The 21,596-nt window shown below is 44.0% G+C and overlaps 1 protein-coding gene across 4 annotated transcripts in view; it reads right to left on the bottom strand.

Annotated features, from left to right (window-relative positions):
• The window catches only part of ZNF606 (zinc finger protein 606), a 67,448-nt gene that overhangs the window by 7,161 nt on the left and 38,691 nt on the right, over positions 1 to 21,596 (bottom strand). For 2 of the 4 annotated variants that reach the window (XM_035701807.2, XM_035701812.2), the window contains exons 3-7: positions 17,286 to 17,398; positions 16,267 to 16,323; positions 15,640 to 15,728; positions 5,415 to 5,541; positions 4,873 to 4,968 (exon numbers count right to left, since the gene is read on the bottom strand). In XM_035701807.2, the coding sequence (XP_035557700.1) occupies positions 4,873 to 4,968; positions 5,415 to 5,541; positions 15,640 to 15,728; positions 16,267 to 16,323; positions 17,286 to 17,316 (400 nt within the window). In that variant the 5' untranslated portion in view covers positions 17,317 to 17,398. Of the gene's footprint in view, positions 1 to 4,872; positions 4,969 to 5,414; positions 5,542 to 15,639; positions 15,729 to 16,266; positions 16,324 to 17,285; positions 17,399 to 17,947; positions 18,287 to 18,430; positions 19,449 to 21,596 lie in introns of those variants that run through there. The other 2 variants (XM_025421223.3, XM_025421220.3) reach the window with 2 other exon arrangements.

The following is a 21,596-nucleotide window of genomic DNA, read 5'->3' as shown; positions in this document are numbered from 1 at the left end:
CAAATGTCATTTATGGTGAACATCTGCTTTCCTTTCTGGGGATCTGGAGGTTCAGTGATTGCAGTCAGTTATGCAGGAACTGTGAACCCAAATATCCTATCCCTAACTAACACCCTGGACTCCTAGGCTCAGGCAAGCTTCCCTAAAGATGACACTTCATACATGTAGTCTCAACTCACTGCTGCAGGAATTAAATGTATCCTTTGCAACTTCAACTGGGAATGACTATTCCAAGTTTACACGTGGTTTCCTCTGGACTTGCTTCAGGTGCCTTTTCCCTTTGCTGACATGCTTTGTATCCTTTCACTGTAATAAACCATTACCCTGAGTATAATGATTTTTGAGTCTTTTGAGTCCTTTTAGGGAATCACTGAACCTAAGGGTAGTCTGGGGGATCCCTGACAAAAGGACACAATGGATACTATTAAGGTGAAAAAGTGTAAGAAATAACTTGGTTAAAAAATAAATAAGCAACCAGGCCTTTAACTAATGTTCAAATGATTAAAGTGTCCTAATTCATTTCTATGTTATAATATCCTCCCCTATTTTGACAGTTGCCCCAGAAAAGGAGAGGGAGGGGTTAAGAGAAAGTATCACCAACAAAAGTTTCAAGCAAGGATGTTATCTATAATAGACTATCACACTGTTTCCTATTTAGTTCAGTCAATGACACAAAATTCATCAGCCCAAAGTCACCATGCTTTAAGGATATTCCTATAGTTACAATTCTAACAACTACAGAATCATTTGTAGGAAAATGACACAAGAGATAGACTTGAAAGGCAATGTATTATGATGAAAACAAGAGAGTTATAGCCTGATATAATGTGACTAATGCTGGCTCTGCACTATCCTTAGGGGACATTTCCAATGATTCCATGAGATTGTGAATCCAGTGAAATGTCTGGCTAATTCAGTATAAGGAAGCCACCCATCATCACTGCTGAGGAATCAATCCTCCAACAACTGAGGGGGTCTGTATTACTTTCCTACTGCTGCTATAACAAATTACCATACATATTGCAGCTTGAAATAATACAACCCTATTACTTTACAGCTTTGGAAGTCAGAAATCCAAAATGACTTTTACTGGGCTAAAACCAGGGTAGCTTCCTCTAGGAGCTCTAGGGGAGAACCCATATCCTCCTTTGTCTTTTCTTTTCCTGCTTAGAAGCTGCCTGCATTTTTTGGCTTACAGCTCCTTTCCCCTTCTTCAAAGCCTATCATTCCAGCCTGTTTCCATCATCACATCTCCTTTCTGTGTCTCTGACACTCCAGCCTCACTCTTACAAGGACCTTGCGATTACTATGGGCCCATTCAGATAATACAAATTCATCTCTCCATCTCCAAATGTACTCACAACCAAGAAGCCTCTTTGCCCCTTAAGTACCATAGTAAGTTTAGGATGTGGACATCTTTTTGGAGATAGGGGTAGGAGGTTGTCATTATTTACCCTATCACATGGTCTAAAGCCACAGATACTGGACAGGACCTAGACCCTTGTCCTCTTTCTCTAGGTTTTTCTTACCTCTTACTATACACCATTTCCTTCCTTTTATTATCCAAGTCCATTACAACAGGGGCTCTACTCTGCTCAAAAACTGGCATTGATTACAAATTTCAAGCTTAGTTAAAAGTTAGGGAATAATTTTCATATACACTTTGAATCCTTCCAATAGAAACTTTAAGAGGGGCACTGGGTTTCTCAGTTAAGTGTCTGCCTTCAGCTCAGGTCATGATTCAAAAAATGGCAGCTGACCAAATGAATAATTCTTGTCCAATTTTATATTCAGTGCTGGTGGGCTGAGTATCTAGAACCAGAGACAAGACAACAAAGTATGGTTTAACCTGGTTAGAAGCTATGTGATAACAGTGTATCAGTGAGACACTGAGGAGATGCAGATGCTGAATGGGCAGGAGGCTGGAGAAGGAGATTAACACTGATAACAACCTTAGAAAGTTTCATACAAGCAAAATGACATGAGCTCGGCCTTCAAGCCTTGGTTGAATACAGATAGACTGCTGTTCTATGGCATGAACTAGTTAGGAAATGAGAAAAATAACAGAAAAAATTGGAAGGTCTTGAAATCTAGTCAGAGTTATTTAAAAGGCTACTTGAATCACTATAGATTTACTGACAACCTCAAAATGGAAGATTTCAGGGAGATATAGCTAGAAATAACACCTGAGGTAGCTAATAAACTAAGAATTTCCTCATTAACTTGAACAGGAATTTTATAAGGAACCTGAGAGTGATGTTGCTGGAAGCTGAATGACACAGTTGACATTTCAGAGGCAGGAAAATCTCAGGAGTTAGAAGAGAAATTACTTCTTGGAGAGGAAAATTGAGGACTTCTCAATTTCCTGCTTAGTGGGGACTCACGGAAGGCTAGTACCAGGAATGTGCATCAAGAGGAGGGGGAAACATCATCTAGAAGAAAGCTGAGATTACTGATTTATCGCAATCAAGATGTTTGAGATAATTTGCAGGATGGCAGAAGCATAAGGATAGGAATGGTGGAACCACCGGGCTCAGGATGGTAACTCAGAATGGTCAGCACAAGGAGTAGGAGACTTAAAGTTACCAGATTTCTTGAGCCCTTGATGGAACATTTCAGATATGAATGGGGGCAACTGATGAGACTCCAAAAAAACCCCACTTCATTAGAATGGATGGGAAGACATCCAACTTCAGAACTTAAGAGCAGGCTATGGCATGTTGTTAAATTAAAAACAGCAAGATACAGAATAGTGTATGCCATAATCTACTTTTGAAAAAGTGAAAATAAAAAAAAGTGAAAATAATCATATCCCTATATGCTTACAGTTGTATAAAGAAACTCTGGAGGGATGCCTGGGTGGCTCAGTGGTTGAGCATCTGTCTTCGGCTCAGGGCATGATCCCAGGGTCCAGGGATCGAGTCCTGCATTGGGCTACCCACAGGGAGTCTGCTTCTCCCTCTGCCTATGTCCCTCTCTCTTTGTGTTTCTCATGAATAAATAAATCAAATCTTAAAAAAAGAAAGAGAGAAAGAAAGAAAGAAACTCTGGAAACATACAATAGAAATTATTAAAACTGATTATCTGGGGCAAGATGTCAGTAAAAAATGGAAGAATAAGGGCCTCTGAAATGTCACCATTCTATAAGAGCAACCACAGAATTAGCAAAAACTATCAATCAATGTCTTCAAAATTCTATAAATTAACCAAAGTCCTGAAGCAGCCCAAGGAAGATTTTATTCAAGAAAAACAGCTGAATTTTTTTAACAGTGAACTTTGCAGCATTATAACTTACTCTATCCCATCTCTGGCTCCCTAGCTCAGCAGCAGCCTTGGAAAATAACAACCCATATTTCTGGTACTAGAGAGAACAGAATGAAGCTAGAGATTTTCCAAAGCCTATTCCCAAACAACAGTCATTATTTGACCTACTTGGTGGACGACCTCCCTTGAAAGGTTGTCAGGGCCTAAAAGCCTCTAGGGAGCAGGTATTTGTCAAACATTTGCAGGCAATATATTAAAAAGTTACTACTGCCTGAGATGATGGAAAATAGCTGAGGCAAATAATACATAAAACCAAAAATTTTTTTTTTAATTTTTTAAAATTTATTTATTCATGAGATACACAGAGAGAGGGAGAGGCAGAGACACAGGCAGAGGGAGAAGCAGGCTCCATGCAGGGAGCCCAATGCAGGACTCGATTCCGGGTCTCCAGGATCACACCCTGGGCCAAAGGCAAGCACTAAACCGCTGAGCCACCCAGGGATCCCCAACCAAAAAGATTTTTAAAAAGCTGAGGGATAAGATGGTTCACAGGAGTTTTGAAAAGTTCTAATATATTCCTAAGAATCTAGAACACCCATCATAATAAACTCTCAAAAGCCAAAGCCAAAGAGGGGATCCTGAAAGCAGCAAGAGAGAAGCAGTTTATCACATACAGGATCCTCATACGACTAACAGTTTATTCCTCTTCAAAAACCACAGAAGCTAGAAAGAAAAATAGTGTCAACCAAGAATTCTGTATCTGACAAAACTTTCTTTCCAAAATGAAGGGGAAAGGAAAGGACTCCCAGATAAACATCATCTGAGTCTGCTGCTAGCAAATCTGCCCTAAAAGAAATGGAGTTCTTTACATTGAAATGAAAGGACACTAGACGGTCTAAATCTATGTAGATGTAATTTGTGACAGTAACAGCATAAATGGGGGAGGATATACAGAATGAGAGTTTGTAGACTATCAAAAGTAATAGTATTAATCCAAACTAGATAGTTATAAATTACAATGTTAATTATAATCCCTAGGGCAACGACTAAGAAAATAGCTCAACAATTTATAGTAAAAAAGTGGTTACCTTTGTTCGTGCCCTATGTGTGTATGGGATGTGGGTAAGAATAATGTGGATAATAGCAGCAAAAGTAAATGAAATTTTTCAGCTTACTCATTCTATGTAGCTCTGGGCTTTTTGAACCATGTGAATACATCACCTATACAAAAACCCTTTTTTAAACAAAAGAAATAGAAGAGTCTCTGGCTCCTGGCTACAAGTTTGGCAATAAAGGAAATAAGAACAAATTAAAACACATGCAAGTGAATAAGAAATCATCTCAGAGAAAGGGGCAGTGGAGAGAGAGTATGAGAGGGTCAGGAGAATGGATGACAGGGAAGGGAAACGGCAGCTCATAAAAATTGTCAGTAGGGTGGGCATCTTTCCTCTGAATCAACAGCTGCGGGAAAGTCAATACATGGCATAAAGCTCCTTGGAGGGAATTGTGAATGTCTGAGGAAGGTAACTCCTCAGGGCCTCAGCCCATTTTCCAAACAAGGAGGACTTACAGGAAAGTTTCTTGCTTCCACCCGGGGCCTGCCCTCACCTGAACAAGTGCTTTGAGGATATGCTTGTTCCACTGACCAGGGCTCCTCTCCTTGCTCCAATAGAGAGATGACTTCCGGCTTGGCAATCTGATTCCCTGTGCATGGAGGAAAAACAAAGCCTTATAAACTGCCCTTGCCTATTGTTCCTGACTTCTCACTTGGGCAGAATAAGCACGGTCTCTCCCACTTCGTGCTTCATAAGCATCAGGACTGTGTCCTTGAATGTCAGGTCTCAAGATCATCTTAGTCCTTCTGAGACCTCCATGAGGCCTTTTTTGCGTGTGTAATTTGCCAATGAGTGTTTATTCGTTGTTGTTGTTGGTGTGACGCATTGCTAATTTTCTTAAATTGTAATATAACTGACGTATTACATAATATTACTTTCAGGTGTACACAATTCAGTATCTGTATACATTGTAAAATGATAATAAATCTAGTTAATATCCATTACCACAGTTACATCCTATGAACTTTCAAACACAGAGTAGTAGAAGGTAATGCAATGGAAATAGCTTCATTTACTGAGATAGCTCAGCCTTACCCACAGAGAGTAGATGCCCATAGGTCTCCAGCATCACATCACGGTACAGCGTCCTCTGAACAGGGTCCAGCTGCCCCCACTCCTCCTGGGTGAAGTCCACAGCTACATCCTTGAAGGTTACTGGTTCCTAAAAGAGCACAGATGTTCCCCCTCAGCCTGCAACCACACCCTCCCATGTTCTCTAGGGATGGAGTGAGGCTGATCACATTGGGGAAGACAGAGGATATAGAGAAACTGTCCAGGATATGTTCAGTACTGTAAACTGATTTGGATCAAGTCCCATTGGGAGCAACCCAAGGGATCTGTATTTGGGATGTACTCTTAGGGAATTAGGTATGTGGGCCCACAGTCACCACAATGAAGATCAGCAGGTCTCTCCTAAGACTCTTACTAATTCTAGTAATATTGGTTAGTATGGACAGGAATACTCCCAGGGAAGTGCCCCCCTTCTTCTCTGGAGATGAAGATACTTAAGGCCAGGACCAGAAGAAAGCAGACTACAAGCACTGGGTTGGAGTCTGCTAAACATGTCGATGTAGGACCTGAGAGGAAGATGTAAATATTCACAGGCTGTCTTCCTGGCCACTAACAGGAGGTTTCCACTCTCAGTTCATTCCTGTCTCAAGGGACTGGAGCTAAGAGTGAGACAGGTTTGAGCAGAGCAGTCCATGCCAAAGAGAATCAGCTACAGCTGCCATCAAAAAGCACCTGAGTTTTAAAATGTTCCAGGAGAGGTTTTTAGGAAAAATAGAAGCAAGAATACTTAACTAGAAGGGAGGAGAAAGGGAACCCTGGGTGGCGCAGTGGTTTGGTGCCTGCCTTTGGCCCAGGGTGCGATCCTGGAGACCCGGGATCGAATCCCACATCGGGCTCCCGGTGCATGGAGCCTGCTTCTCCCTCTGCCTGTGTCTCTGCCTATCTCTCTCTCTCTCTCTCTCTCTCTCTGTGACTATCATAAATAAATAAAGAAAGAAGGGAGGAGGAATTACAACCTAAGTCTGACTTTCGTATGAATGCATCCCTCACAGTGCTCTCTTAAAAAAAAAAAATTATTTATTCATGACACAGAGAGAGAGAGGCAGAGACATAGGCAGAGGGAGGAGTAGGCTCCTTGCAGGGAGCCCCATGTAGGACTTGATCCCCAGACTGGGATCACACTCTGAGCCGAAGGCAGACGCTCAACCGCTGAGCCACCCAAGCATCCCAATGCGCTCTCTCTCTCTCTTTTTTAAAGATTTTATTTATTTATGAGAGACACACAGAGAGAGACAGAGACACAGGCAGAGGGAGAAGCAGGCTCCACGCAGGGAGCCTGACACGGGACTCGACCCCAAAGGCTGCCCTGCTCTCTTTTTTAAAAAAGATTTTATTTGAGAGAGAACACATGCGAGTGAGTGAGCACAAGTTGGGGGTCAGGGGTGGAGAGAAGCAGACTTCCTGCTGAGCAAGGAGCCAGGTGCAGTGCTCAACCCCAGGACCCTGGGGATCATGACCTGAGCCAAAGGCAGATGCTTAACGGACTGATCCATGCAGGCACTCCTCTCATAGAGCTCTTAAGCAAATCAATGTGAACTTGTTACCTAGGCCCATCCAGATGGAGTAGAGCATGCCCTCCCCGTGGTGACAATGGGAGTGAGCTATCCATCATGGTTAGTATGTTAGAATCCCCACAGGCCCCAATGGCTTCTAGGTCCTCTCATCTGTCTGGAAATTGGCTTTCTGGCCTACCCCTGTCTGTGAATTTCCACTGCAAGTGTCCTGTGAGCTTCTACCCGTGCCTTCCCAGCCTGCTATGTCACTGCCCTTCCCATGACCTTCCTTTCTGTCCCAGCTCAAGGTTCACAAACTGAGCTTATTATCTCTGATCAGGGTCAGCCATCGTGACTGGGTCTTAAGTGTATCAGCCTTGGCTCTGTCAGACTCAACTGCTCCCCCTCCACCTTCACACAATGCCTGGCTTAAAACACAGAACTGATTCTGCTGCAATAATTACATGACTCTGAAAAGCACTTAAAATTGCTGAGCACAGGGGCAGCTCGGGTGGATCAGTGGTTTAGTGTCGCCTTCAGCCCAGGGCCTGATCCTGGAGACCTAGGATCGAGTCCCATGTCAGGCTCCCTGCATGGATCCTGCTTCTCCATCTGCCTGCGTGTCAGCCTCTCTCTGTCTCTGTCTCTCATGAATAAATAAATAAATAAATTAATTAATTAAATAAATATTTTTAAAAAAATTGCTGAGCACAACCTCACAGTGAAACTTTGTCTAACCCTTGGACTCATCAAGGCAAATACCTTGGTTTTCTTCTACAGACCTGCCTAGGCCTCAGTTTCCCTGGTGGGTGGTGCTTCCTTTCACAGAGCAATCATCCCTTCTAACCAGGGTGCTCCAGGTGTGCTCACCTCATACTACCTCATCTCCCCAGAGGGTGGCATCTACTCGATGGCTTCTAAGTTCACTTACACTTAACAAGGTGAAGGGGTCAAGCTGGTGAACTGAGCCACAAGTTAACCACCATGCCAGTCACTCCTCCCAAGACAGAAATGGAACCCGCATGCACAAATTTAAAAAGGAATCAAAGAACTACATCTAATAGACACTGAAGGATTGAAATTATCAGAGTGATTCTGCAACCTTTAATCAAATAGTGGACAATGGCAGTGATCATAAATGACTGCTAAATCACACATGAAAAGCAGACAGGGAACATATCTGAATAACATGAAGACTGATGGAGGGGCAGCTATTAGCCTAATCCATCACATCATCTGAAAATGGGACCACCAGACAACCTGTGCCCACTAACGCAACACAGGAGGAAGGACCTAGCACCAGCTATGATGTACTCTTACCAAAAATATGGGACCTGAATCTACTCAGCCCTCTAGCCCAGTTATCAGTTTACAAGGAGACAAAGGGAAAAGAACTCAACCAATGACATCAAGAGGGCAAAATCAGGTAAACCAACAGGACAAGTGACTAGTTTCTTCAGCATATAAAGTACACGGTGAGTGGTCCTTGTTTGAATCCTTATTTGAACAAACCAATCATAAAAGATATTTTGGGGACAAGTGGGAAAAACTGAACATTGCCTAGGTATTAGCTAGTAATAAGGAATTACTGCTGTTAATTTTGTTGTGTGTGATAAAGGTATTGATAAAGATATTGTTTTCTAAAAAGTATGTTATCTTTTAGAAATATACACCTATTAAGTGTTTATAAACAAAATGACAAAATAGCTTAGATTTGCTTTAAGATGTTCAGTTTTTTCAAGTGTCAGCATAGATGAAAAGGCAGGCAGAAAGCTGAAAGTTGCTGTTATTGAACACAGGTGTTTGTAATAATGCCCCCCAACCAAGAGATGGTCACATCCTAAATCCCAGAACCTATGACTGTTACCTTAACAAGACAAAGAGACTTTGCAGAGATGTGATTATGTTAAGAATATGGATTTGGGAATGTGAACTGGTGCAGCCACTCTGGAAAACTGTGTGGAGGTTCCTCAAAGAGTTAAAAATAGACCTTCCCTACGACCCAGCAACCGCACTGTTGGGGATTTACCCCAAAGATACAGATGCAATGAAACGCCGGGACACCTGCACCCTGATGTTTATAGCAGCAATGGCCACAATAATCAAACTGTGGAAGGAGCCTCGGTGTCCATCGAAAGATGAGTGGATAAAGAAGATGTGGTTTATGTATACAATGGAATATTACTCAGCCATTAGAAATGACAAGTACCCATCATTTGCTTCAACGTGGATGGAACTGGAGGGTATTATGCTGAGTGAAGTAAGTCAATCGGAGAAGGACAAACATTATATGTTCTCATTCATTTGGGGAATATAAATAATAGTGAAAGGGAATATAAGGGAAGGGAGAAGAAATGTGTGGGAAATATCAGAAAGGGAGACAGAACATAAAGACTCCTAACTCTGGGAAATGAACTAGGGGTGGTAGAAGGGGAAGAGGGCGGGGGGTGGGAGTGAATGAGTGACGGGCACTGGGGGTTATTCTGTATGTTGGTAAACTGAACACCAATAAAAAATAAATTAAAAAAATTTAAAAAAATATTGATCTTAAAAAAAAAGAATATGGATTTGGGGAGATAATCTTAGATGATCCAGGTGGGCTCAATGTAATCACAAAGGTCCTCATAAATGAAGGAGGGAGCAGGAGGGTCTTAGTCAAAGCAGATGTGACACTGGAAGCAGAGGTTGGAGTGATGCACATTGAAGACAGAGGTAGGGACCATGAGCCAAGAAATGCAGGTAACCTCCAGAAGCTGAAAAAGCAAGTAAGCAGATTCTCCCCTGGAACCTCCAGAGGGAACACAGCCCTACAGACCGCCCCCCGCCCCCGCCACCCATTTTTGGTCTTCAAAAAGTGTTACCATTTATTGATATCTGAAGGGGAGAAGACATAACAATGTATGTCAAAAAAGAAGTATCAGTGGAAAGATAGAGCTGGCTAATTGCCAAGAGCCTACAGACCCACTTTAGACTTCTGAGCTCTAGAACAAGAGAGTAAATTTATATTGTTCTAAACCATTAAGTTTGCAGTAATTTTTGGTAACAGGAAGTAACACAAGATTCAGATTCCACATTATGGTTTAAAAATCTGCCAAAGTTTTCTAAGACAGGGAAATATCCAGAAGAGGCCTTTGTTTGGCACATGGTGTTCCACACATTCTTGCAAGATGAGGTAACAGATGAAAGTGCTGCGGACCAAGGAAACTGAGCAGAGGAGATTCCAGGCCCACACGTTGGAAGTGGCTACAGTGGAAGAGGTTTCCAGGAGAGGATTTAGGCTCTGAACTTAAATGATACAGTGAAAGCAGGAATGAGAGCCAGGATGAAAACAAGTAAGGAGGTGAGTCTGTATTCAGGACAGCTTTGCTAGTTGTCCCACCTTCCAACGAGCCACTCCACCTTATGGGCAGCACCACCACCAGATGTGTTGGACTTATACTTGGGCAACACAGCTTAGACCCTTCTCACACACAAGACTGTGCATGGTTCTAAGGTTGCTCGGGTTGAAACCGTGGAGTTGAAACCTCTTCCCCAGGATGTGGGGCAGGGAGGTCTGTGGCCTGACAGCCAGCTGCATACCTGGGGAAACAGGGAGGAGCATAAGCAACTTGATGATCCTGGCTCAACCAGCTCCATTGGAACTTAGAGTGAGACTTATCGGAAGACAGATGCAGACATGGACACAGACACACACACGAAGGGAGGCCTATGGGGAACCAAACTTGCTCAGCCATAGCAATGCAGGATGCTCAAATGCCTCACTGCTCTTTCCTAGGGAACAGAGACAGAGGCGCCCTGGAGCCAAGAGAAGTACATACAGCACAAGAGGAGACCAAACTCAGAGGCTGAAAGGAAAACAGAATAGAGGCCACAGCTACATCCAACTTTCAATGAACTGCAATTCCACTTCCCCAACTGAAGATTTCAGTATAAAACAAGACAGGCTGACACCAGAGAGGCTCTCAAAGAACAAGAATTCATTGAACATGAAGACACAGCAATTGCTTCAGGAGGCCCACCATGTAACAGAAGGCCTCAGAAACAGAACAAAAATAAAGGAATAGGACAGGACAGATTTTTTCTACAAGGGTTCTTAAAAGAAGACACAAAAATACTAACCATAAACAAAGACAGATCTATTTGACAAAAATATCCTGGAAAACACTTGACTGATCAAAGACACCACAAAGTTAAGAGACACTGGGAGAAACCAATTCATACAAGGCAAAGAATCAGAATCCACGATACAAAAAAAAAAAAAAAAGGAATCCACAATGCATGTAAATGCCTACATATCAACAAGTCTGATTCTACACAAATCTGGGAATGAGAGAGAAATGCAGATGAGCAGTAATGATATGAAGATACTCAACCTCACTAGCAATCAAGGAAATGAAAAGTAATACACCTTTTGGGTCTTGAGGTAAGCAAACATTAAAAGATCTAAGTGGCAGCAAACATGCAAGGAAATTGGCACTCTTCCAGAGTAGTGAGAAGAGGCTTTGCACCTTCAAAGAGCCTTATGGCAGCACTGGTCATATTGAAAACACACACACACACCCTACAACAAGCAGCATAATTCTGCTTCTAGGGGCATATCTACATAAATATTTATACGTGTGCTCAAAGTGAAATTACAAGAATGTCCACACAGCCTTCCCTGGAATAGCAAAACTGGTGGGGACAGGGAACTTCTAAGCCCATCCATAAAAGGGATGAACCGGGGCAAAAGAAATGGACTTAAAAAAAAAAAAAAAAAAAAGGAAAGAAATAAATGGACTTATCACATGGATGGACCTTAAAGTTGGCCTTCAATAAGCAAGAAAGGTGTAGAAAAGCTACAGGAGAGAAAAGCATTACTTAAAAAAAAATAGAATAGGGGCACCTGGCTGACTTGGTCAGTAGAGCATGCAACTCCTAATCTTAGGGGTGAGTTCGAGCCCCACATTGGGTACAGAAATGGGTTAAAATGAAAATTAAAACATATTTTAGGGCTGCCTGGGTGGCTCAACAGTCGAGCATGTCTTTGGCTCAGGGCGTGATCCTGGGTTTCCGGATCCCTGTGAGGAGCCTGCTTCTCCCTCTGCCTGTTTCTTCCTCTCTCTCTGTCTCTCATAAATAAAATCTTAAGAAAAAATCTTTTAAAAATGGAATATTACTATCTCTGACATCTACAGAAACATTATCTATGAATGAGTATAAAAACAAATTAGCTGTGTACACACCCTAAGTGGTCATTCTGCATAAATGTGGAAAATGTGAATAGAATGTATAAAAGGAAAACTAAGCAAATATGACAAAGCATAACTGTTTATTCAGAATAATAGAGACGTTTGATTACTTTTCATACTTTTCTATAATTATGGGATTTGTCCAAACATTTGAAATATACAAGTATTTCCAGATTTGTAGATGTTATCAGAGTGGCAGGAATCATGGACTACCACACAGGAAGAGAAAAAGACCCACAGCTGGGTATATCCTAATATTGGGGCCTACAGTTCAGGCAGGCCTTAAAGATGCAGAATATGCAAAAGCACAACTGGAGGTGAAACAGAAGAGATGGGGGAAGTCAAGGGCCCAGTCTCATCAGCTGTGTGGACAAGAGGGACCTTAGAAGGCAAGACAGGATGGAGTAAGCCATTCTCAGGCAACCATACCTCAACTTGCACTTTACAAGCATCTGCTAGGATGACTTGAAAATGCCTCGCCCAAATTTCCTGTAATCATTCCTACACATATGTATGAGCCCTCACCAGGGCTCTCTCTGGCACTTCAGGGAATCTCCTAACCAGCTACACATCTAAACCATGGTGCAGTTTGAGAAGATGTAGAGGGTGCTGAGATGGATCTCAGTTCCTGCATTATCTGAAATCATGGACAGTTGGCTCATTCATGGAATCTAGAGAAATTCAGATGGGTTCTTTCGCATCTTCAGAATTTCATTAATATTTCAGGGCAAGCTCTTCGCAGGCAAGGAAAACACAACTACGTGTACATCCTCAAGACAATCAGAGATGGGTGCAGAGTGCTAGATTATTGTTATGTGCATGTTTATCATGCAGAAAGCATTGGTGGATTGTTATACAGGGATTTGAGAGCTGCCGTATTTGAGGAAACTGGGTGGAGATTTTTCTAGATGGGATATTATTTTCCTTATTCTTCAAAATAATGAGATCTGGGATTCCACTAGTTGAAACTTCACTATCCGACATGTTGCCCAGAATAGACTACTCAGATAACAAGGGATGACAGCATTTGATGTTTTCACCAGGTGAATGCTTTATTTCAGTATTTAATTTGGAGGGAACAAAGGAGGAATACGGAGCTCTTGTTAGTGTTCCTGAAGACCTTGCTTAATACAAAAACTCACATGATTCAAATCTTGAGTTTCCCACAAGGAAAAATCTGAAGTGAGTGTGGGGAGGGGGCCAGGAGCATGTTCTCAGAAATCACAACTCTTCAGACATTGAAGGGTGTTGTTATTTTAATTCTCCATTTTATTTTCTCAGCATTAACCCTAATTCTCAGAAACCACATAAATTAACAGCAGAGTGCAGCCCAGTGGTTATTAGGCTTCTTCACAGCATTTTAGTACAGCTAACTTCTATTCCCAAGCGACTGATTTGAGGCCCATCTTTCAGCCTAGCTCACTGCTGATTCTGTTAGTCTAAAAATAACTATCATAGCAGCAATGAGCATCACAGTCACCCGAGTTATGATGTCAGACAACGACCACTCTGTGTCACATGGTTCAGGCCCTTCTGCCTCCTGGGGACAGCAGTACCGCTATGTGGGGGTAGCATACTTGCGATGCACTTCATCTGTCAGCTTTGAAACTGTGGGAGATTTCATTACGTTTTATTTCAATTTGGGGAGGGAGGCATAAAGCTGAAATATTATTAATATTTTTATAGCTCAGTATCTCTTATTTGCTTGATCCATTATTCTAACTTAAAAAATCTAAATATAGTAATGAAACTATTTTTCTTTACCTTTCATAGTACGGAGTCAATAAAGTAAATGTAAATTTCCTGAATCAAGATAAAAATCTCTCATTTAGAAACACAGAGATAACCCTAAGGAACCAAAAACAGTAAGTTAAAAATGGCTGCCTCTGAATTATAAAAAGAAATAAAATATTGATGTGTACTACAATACAAATGAACCTTAAAAACACACTAAGTGACAGAAACCAGACACAAAAGACCATATATTATAGAATTTCCCTTTATGAGAAATGTCCAGAATAGAAAAATAAATAGATAAAGTAAATTAGTGGTTGTCAGGGGCTGAGGGTGGTGGGAACATGGGTTCCTAATAGGTACAGGATTTCTTTTTGGGGTGATATACACCCATGCTCTAGAAGTACATTATCGGTTGATAATACTTGCCCCATTCTGTGAATATATGAAAAACAAGAGAACTATTTACTTTAAAAGGGTGAACCTGTGGTATTGGAATATTTTAATAAAGTTGTCATGAAAAAATTTGTTTTTAAGTGGCTGCCACCAATGAAGAGGCTGGGCAGGAAAAAAGGGAGATGACACTTTTCCAATATTACCTATTCTGCTATCCTATTTCCTGCCACCTTTCCTGTATCAACTCTGCTATTCTAGTTCTCTCAGAAGCCATTCTTATGCCCTTACAGTCATAAAGTTCCCCTGCTTTGACTCCTATACTTCTTAGGTCTTGCTCCTAGGCCCTGGTCACACTGACCTGAAATGCAAGCCTGCTTCCCACAACCCGCTTCTCCCCACACTCCTGCCAGGGACATCCTTCCAGCCACATTTTAGACAGTGGCACCTCCTACTCCCAATATTTAAGAGGCTCTTTATTACCACCAGGATGGACCCCTGGCTCTGCAGCAGGCATTCAGAACCTGGTTGGATTCATCCTAGGCTCTCCATGCTAAATTCTAATTGGGGTCAGCCTTCGCCCAGATGCTGGTCATGCAATACCCCTGCCTCACCCCCCACCCAACACCACACACTGGTGGTGCTATAAAAGGCCAGACCCCTGCTTACCAGGCTGATGAATCCCCTTCACCTCCTGGTGCAAATGTGTCAGGTCTCCTGGGCAGCCACTCTCCCCACAGCAGAAAGACTCCAGCTGCTCTGTGCCCCAATGACTCTATGCAGACTGACCCACTTCCTAAGACATCAGTTGGGCTCAGCTCTTTCAAGGCTTGGGGCCTCCCCCAGCATCTCAGGCTCATATCCTGTACCACATTTACAGCACCAGCAGGCCATGAGCCCTCAGTAGCTGAGTGAATCATTTTGGAAAGGGGACTGAGAATCCCTCAGGACTGGGCTCAAACTTGTCCACGTTCCCCTCCCAGCAGGCAGACAGCTCACAGGACACCATCAAACTGAATCAGTACTGAATACATGAGGTAAGGCAGGAGGAGGAAGGGTGACTTCCAGCCAAAAGGGTTGCCCCTCATCTACCAAAACAACACACAGCACAGCTAGGGCTCAGGAATATGAATAGACTAATTAATAGTGTGGCTCCAAGTCATAGAAAATTGTTTGAATTCTGAGTGCTCAGAAAGCAGTAAACTTCTGGCCGATTCCTTCTCTACCCAACTCTAGCTGTTATAAAGTAAGGAACACATAGATTAGGATGGTGGGAAACAACTTGGGCACCTCAGGGAACAGCACAGCCCTTCAGGAAAAAGCAGAAGCCCACCTCACCTGGACCTCGGCTGTCGGGAGCCCAGTGGCCCTCTTCTCCTCCTCACGGTTCTCTTCCAAATGCCAGGCAGAGTCCTGAGGACATAGAGCTGGGGAGGAAAACAAAGTCATGGAGGCAGCTCTCCCTGCCAGAAGTATGCCTACATGAGTCCTTCCTCCTGGGAGGTGGGGGGTTCAGGGAAAACTGGTTTCTGGACCTCTCTGTTACACAAATTAAAAAACTCATCTCCTCATTTTATAGATCAGGGAAATGAGACTCAGAGCAAATAAGGAATGTGCCTAAACATGAACCCTGCACTGTCCCCCTTTGCTCTGAGGCACCGTCTCTGAGAAATAGTACCATTCATATCCTTTCTTGGCCTGAGCCACAAATGCCCACACATTTATTCTCATGCCCCTTTCGTGGCGGTATCACCATCACTTTATCTCCCAGTGGTGTGTTCTGATCGTTCGCTATTCCAGCTTTGAAAGAGACAGATCTGGACCAGAAACACTCCCCACTGCCCTATGCCCTAAATCCCCAGGTGGCTCCCTAGGTCTGATTCCTGGCCAAGGCAAGTCACTGCTGGGAAAAGCCAGGACATTGCAGCCAACATGGCCAAAGGGGACACAGGCTCTTTGACTCACCCCAGGAGGCCCACGGGTCAACAGCCGCCATTCCCCAGGACTGGTCTGTAAGGATACCTGCACGAAATCAGGTTAGGATAAGTAAAGGAAAGGTATTGGCACAACAATCCTAGCGACTAAAGGCAACAAAATGGAAAAGGAGATCGGTCTCACTGAAAGGTGTAACAGAGTTCCATAAACAGAGCCCAAGGGCATGTGACAAAATCCAACATAATAAGCTAGATTTGGGATGACTGGGTGGCTCAGTGATTGAGCATCTGCCTTCAGCCCAGGTCATAATCACAGCATCCCGGGATCAAGTTCCGCATCAGGCTCCCTGCATGGAGCCTGCTTCTCCCTTTTGCCTGTGTCTCTGCCTCTCTCTCTGTGTCTCTCATGAATAAATAAATAAAATCTTAAAAAAAAAAAGCTAGATTTATATCAGAAATGCATGTTAGTCACTATTAGAAAATCTGATGTGATATAGCCATAGAACAATATTTAAATGGCTCCTCCTTAAATGACTAAGGAGGTATCTGATAAAATATTTAACATTACCTAATTTTTTAAAAACCTACACAGTAAGATACTCCCCTCAGTGTCTTTACTGATAAATACAGGAAACCTCACTTAAAGATAGCATACCACTGACCTCACACTATTTAACACTGTTCCTAAATTACAAGCCAATGCTATAAAAACAAGAAAAAAATATGGTAGTGGTAGAGAAATTCTGATCAGATGTATGATTGTCTTCTAAGAAATCCCAAAATCGTTAGAAAATCTCTTAGAACTAATGAGACACCTTAGGAAAGAACTATAAAATATACAAAAATTACGTGGCATTTTACACCAAGTTTCCCTTTTCACCAAAAACCAAGTTGTTTCTTCTTTTTAAATCTCACTCAGTTCTAATTCTATACCAAGATCAAGAGACTCTCCTCCAATTCTTCAAAACCCTCAGCCCCTGTGCCACTTTGACCTCTGGCAGCAGCAGGTCACTGCTGAGGAGGCCCAGAAGAAACAGAATTTGAACTCACCCCAGGAGGCCCAAGGGTTGATGGCTGCCATCCCACAGATCAATGGACCAGGTGCCCTCCCAGGTGCACTTGATTCAGGTGATTCATTCACGGAATGCAATTGCAGTACCAACCTAACCACAAAAATAGAAAACACAAAAGTGGTCCTTTCTCTGAAGAAGAACCAGTAACAAAAAAGGCAGCCTATCCATAGAAACAACAGAAGACTTCTAGGGAGCATTATAAGAAAACAAAATTTACAAGTCAAAAACAACAGAATGAAAAGGGAGTTAAGCTGAAAAAAGAGCACAATCCAGGATTAGAGGGTGGAATTTGTCAATGGCTCCCAAGAGACAGCGAGTGACAACTTCGAAGTTAACTTTTTGGTGATTTACAAAAATTACTGTAAAATCTACATGCACTGCCCAATGAATCAGTGGCTGCCTAGAGCCGGCAGGGAGGGAGGAATGAGGAGTGACCACTTAATGGGTGCAAAGATTTCTTTTGGGAGGTGATGAAAATGTTCTAGAATTAGATAATATTTTATTGTACAACTCTCTAAATATACAACAAAACCACTAAGTTGTACTCTAAAACGTCTAATTTTTTGTTATGCAAATTTTACCTAAAAGGGAAGGGAGGGAGGAAAGGAAGGGAAGAAGAAATCAATCTGCAAAACCTACCAGGCCCAAGCCTGTCTGTTTACTGGTTCAGAGCCCAGACCACAAACTCCCTGGGTTCCAAGTCTTTGTGCAAGTCCCGAGACCTCTCTGAGGGTTCCAAGGCCAGCTGGCAGAGCTCTGGGTTTCCTGGGTGTATAAGGCACCAGGACGCCTACTGGGCCCCAGGAACACCGGGATCTGTGCCAAAGCTCAAAGGAGGCATACTACGCTGCACCGCTGTTTGCAACTTAACAAAATCCGCCGTCACTGCAAGCTGAAGGGAATGGGGGCTGTTCCCCTCCCACGTTCCACGTCTTCCTTCCGCGCCTCCGGTGGACCCGCGCGGACGAGAAACACCCGCTGGGGAAAGAAAGGTGTGCATGCCCATTAACAGCCTCAGAGGCGTCCTCATCACCTGCTGCCTGGCCTCCCGCCCAATTTTATCTGCAACCACCGGGGAGGAGCGATGCTCAGGAGCCCGTAGCAGCGAGCCGCTGGCCTTACCTGGTTCGTGGCTCCCAGCCTCCCACCCGTGAGCCGGTCCCCGCCAGTGCGCGCTCGGCAGGCGACTTAGCAAGCTCGGGCTCGCTCGGCCGGGGGCGTCCGGCTTTTGTTCCGCTCCAAGGTTTGGCCCGCGGGGCACTTAGGATCCTCGCGCGCGGCGGGGAAGACAAAAGCGTGCGGGGCCGACAGCCGCGACCCCGCGCCAGGCCCGACGTCCAGGGCTCCTCGGGTCCGCCCAGCCGGCCCAGCGCGGCCGCGAGCCCGGAGGCGGGAGAACCAACGGAAACGGGAGCGCGAAGGCGGCGTGGAAAGGGCAGGCGCGGGATCCGCCCTGGCGCCGCCCGGATTGCCGGAGTCGCGTCTTCTAGCTCGTTTCCCGTCCTTCCTATCTCTCCGCAGCGACAGAAACAGCGGCCCCACAGCCTCAGCGACCGCCTCACCTCGGCAGTGGACAATGGCGGCCGCTCCCCCGACGTCGACCAGGACGCGCGGCGCAGGTTGCTGGGAGTTGTAGTTCTGGACGGTGAGCTTCCGGCTGGTCCGGAAGCGCCGCCATGGCAGGTACCGGGAGCTGTTCGCCTGGAGTTGGCCTCCGCAGCGTCAGTGTCTTGCCAGGGCGTATAGTAGTATCCCGGTCCCCGCCGAGCCAGACAGTTCTGTCCTGGGCCTACACCACCCTCCCCGCCGCCGCTGCCCAACTTGGGAAGGCCTGAGTAGGTCGCAGCCCCGCGAGCCTCAGTGTGCGGTCTGTGAAATGGGGGCTCAGAGTAGCTGCGCTTAGCAATGCGAACTTGACGAAGTCTAGTCGTTTTCTGCGTCCGGGACGCAGGTCTGAACGCTTCCAAGGTTGTCCTTTCACTTACCATTTACAATACTGTGAGGAAGTAGCCGTTCTGATCCCCCTTTCCAGATGAGGCTGGTTTGGAACTTGTCGCACGTGAAACCTTAGTGTTTAGGATGCAAGAGATTGTTCCCAAATCTATCTAGATGATGAAGCTTTATCGGAGCCTAAGTACCCACCGACCTAAGTTGCGACGTATCTGGCGTCAGCATTTATTGCGAGGCATTGAAGACTAGAACGTAGAACGCGATTAACGAAATCTCTGCCTGGCAACCGGCATTCAAACCACTCCTGAAGAGCCTGGACAGGGAGGATGAAAAGGCTCCTCACTCGCTGAGTCACCAACCCCAGCCTCAGCTCTAGTTGAATCTGGAATCCCCAAATCCAGTGACAGCGCTTTGGGACTCTGTTGGAACCTTCTTCCCGGCTGAGTTTGAGGTGACCCTCAGGTCGAGCTTCCCTGGCTCCCCACCTTTTCCTCCTTGTTCCTGATCCATCTTGCCTGTAGATTTGTCTACCGTGGTTTCCACGGCTCAGTTGGGGGAACAGCAGGTAGTCAGGCAATTAGGGGCCAGATTTCAGACAGCCTTAGGGTCACTGTGATGGCTCTGATTCTGAGTGAAATGGGGAGCCATCCCACGGTTCAGAGCAGAGCACTAATGAGCTCTGGCCTCACCAAAGGATCACTTTGGTTTATGTGTAAAAAATGAGCTAAAAAGGTGAGGGAGGGAGCAGAATGCCCCTTAAAACCAATGTAGTAATCAAAGTGGGAAATGATAGCTTAGATCAGACTGGTGGTGATCAGCGTCCAGTTTTGGACGTCAGTATTTTATTTTTTTAAGATTTTTATTTTTTTTAATTTATGTTTTATTGGTGTTCAATTTACTAACATACAGAATAACCCCCAGTGCCCGTCACCCATTCACTCCCACCCCCCGCCCTCCTCCCCTTCTACCACCCCTAGTTCATTTCCCAGAGTTAGCAGTCTTTACGTTCTGTCTCCCTTTCTGATATTTCCCACACATTTCTTCTCCCTTCCCTTATATTCCCTTTCACTATTATTTATATTCCCCAAATGAATGAGAACATATAAAGTTTGTCCTTCTCCGATTGACTTACTTCACTCAGCATAATACCCTCCAGTTCCATCCACGTTGAAGCAAATGGTGGGTATTTGTCATTTCTAATGGCTGAGTAATATTCCATTGTATACATAAACCACATCTTCTTTATCCATTCATCTTTCGTTGGACACCGAGGCTCCTTCCACAGTTTGGCTATCGTGGCCATTGCTGCTATAAACATCGGGGTGCAGGTGTCCCGGCGTTTCATTGCATTTGTATCTTTGGGGTAAATCCCCAACAGTGCAATTGCTGGGTCGTAGGGCAGGTCTATTTTTAACTCTTTGAGGAACCTCCACACAGTTTTCCAGAGTGGCTGCACCAGTTCACATTCCCACCAACAGTGTAAGAGTGTTCCCTTTTCTCCGCATCCTCTCCAACATTTGTTGTTTCCTGCCTTGTTAATTTGCCCCATTCTCACTGGTGTGAGGTGGTATCTCATTGTGGTTTTGATTTGTATTTCCCTGATGGCAAGTGATGCAGAGCATTTTCTCATATGCATGTTGGCCATGTCTATGTCTTCCTCTGTGAGATTTCTGTTCATGTCTTTTGCCCATTTCATGATTGGATTGTTTTTTTTGCTGTTGAGTTTAATAAGTTCTTTATAGATCTTGGAAACTAGCCCTTTATCTGATATGTCATTTGCAAATATCTTCTCCCATTCTGTAGGTTGTCTTTGAGTTTTGTTGACTGTATCCTTTGCTGTGCAAAAGCTTCTTATCTTGATGAAGTCCCAATAGTTCATTTTTGCTTTTGTTTCTTTTGCCTTCGTGGATGTATCTTGCAAGAAGTTACTATGGCCGAGTTCAAAAAGGGTGTTGCCTGTGTTCTTCTCTAGGATTTTGATGGAATCTTGTCTCACATTTAGATCTTTCATCCATTTTGAGTTTATCTTTGTGTATGGTGAAAGAGAGTGATCTAGTTTCATTCTTCTGCATGTGGATGTCCAATTTTCCCAGCACCATTTATTGAAGAGACTGTCTTTCTTCCAATGGATAGTATTTCCTCCTTTATCGAATATTAGTTGACCATAAAGTTCAGGGTCCACTTCTGGATTCTCTATTCTGTTCCACTGATCTAAGTGTCTGTTTTTGTGCCAGTACCACACTGTCTTGATGACCACAGCTTTGTAGTACAACCTGAAATCTGGCATTGTGATGCCCCCAGATATGGTTTTCTTTTTTAAAATTCCCCTGGCTATTCG

This window comes from Canis lupus, chromosome 1 (genome assembly GCF_003254725.2).
Source record: "Canis lupus dingo isolate Sandy chromosome 1, ASM325472v2, whole genome shotgun sequence".
NCBI classification, from domain to species: domain Eukaryota; kingdom Metazoa; phylum Chordata; class Mammalia; order Carnivora; family Canidae; genus Canis; species Canis lupus.
Note: the sequence above shows the minus strand (reverse complement) of the source record. Positions and strands in the feature narration are given on the sequence as shown.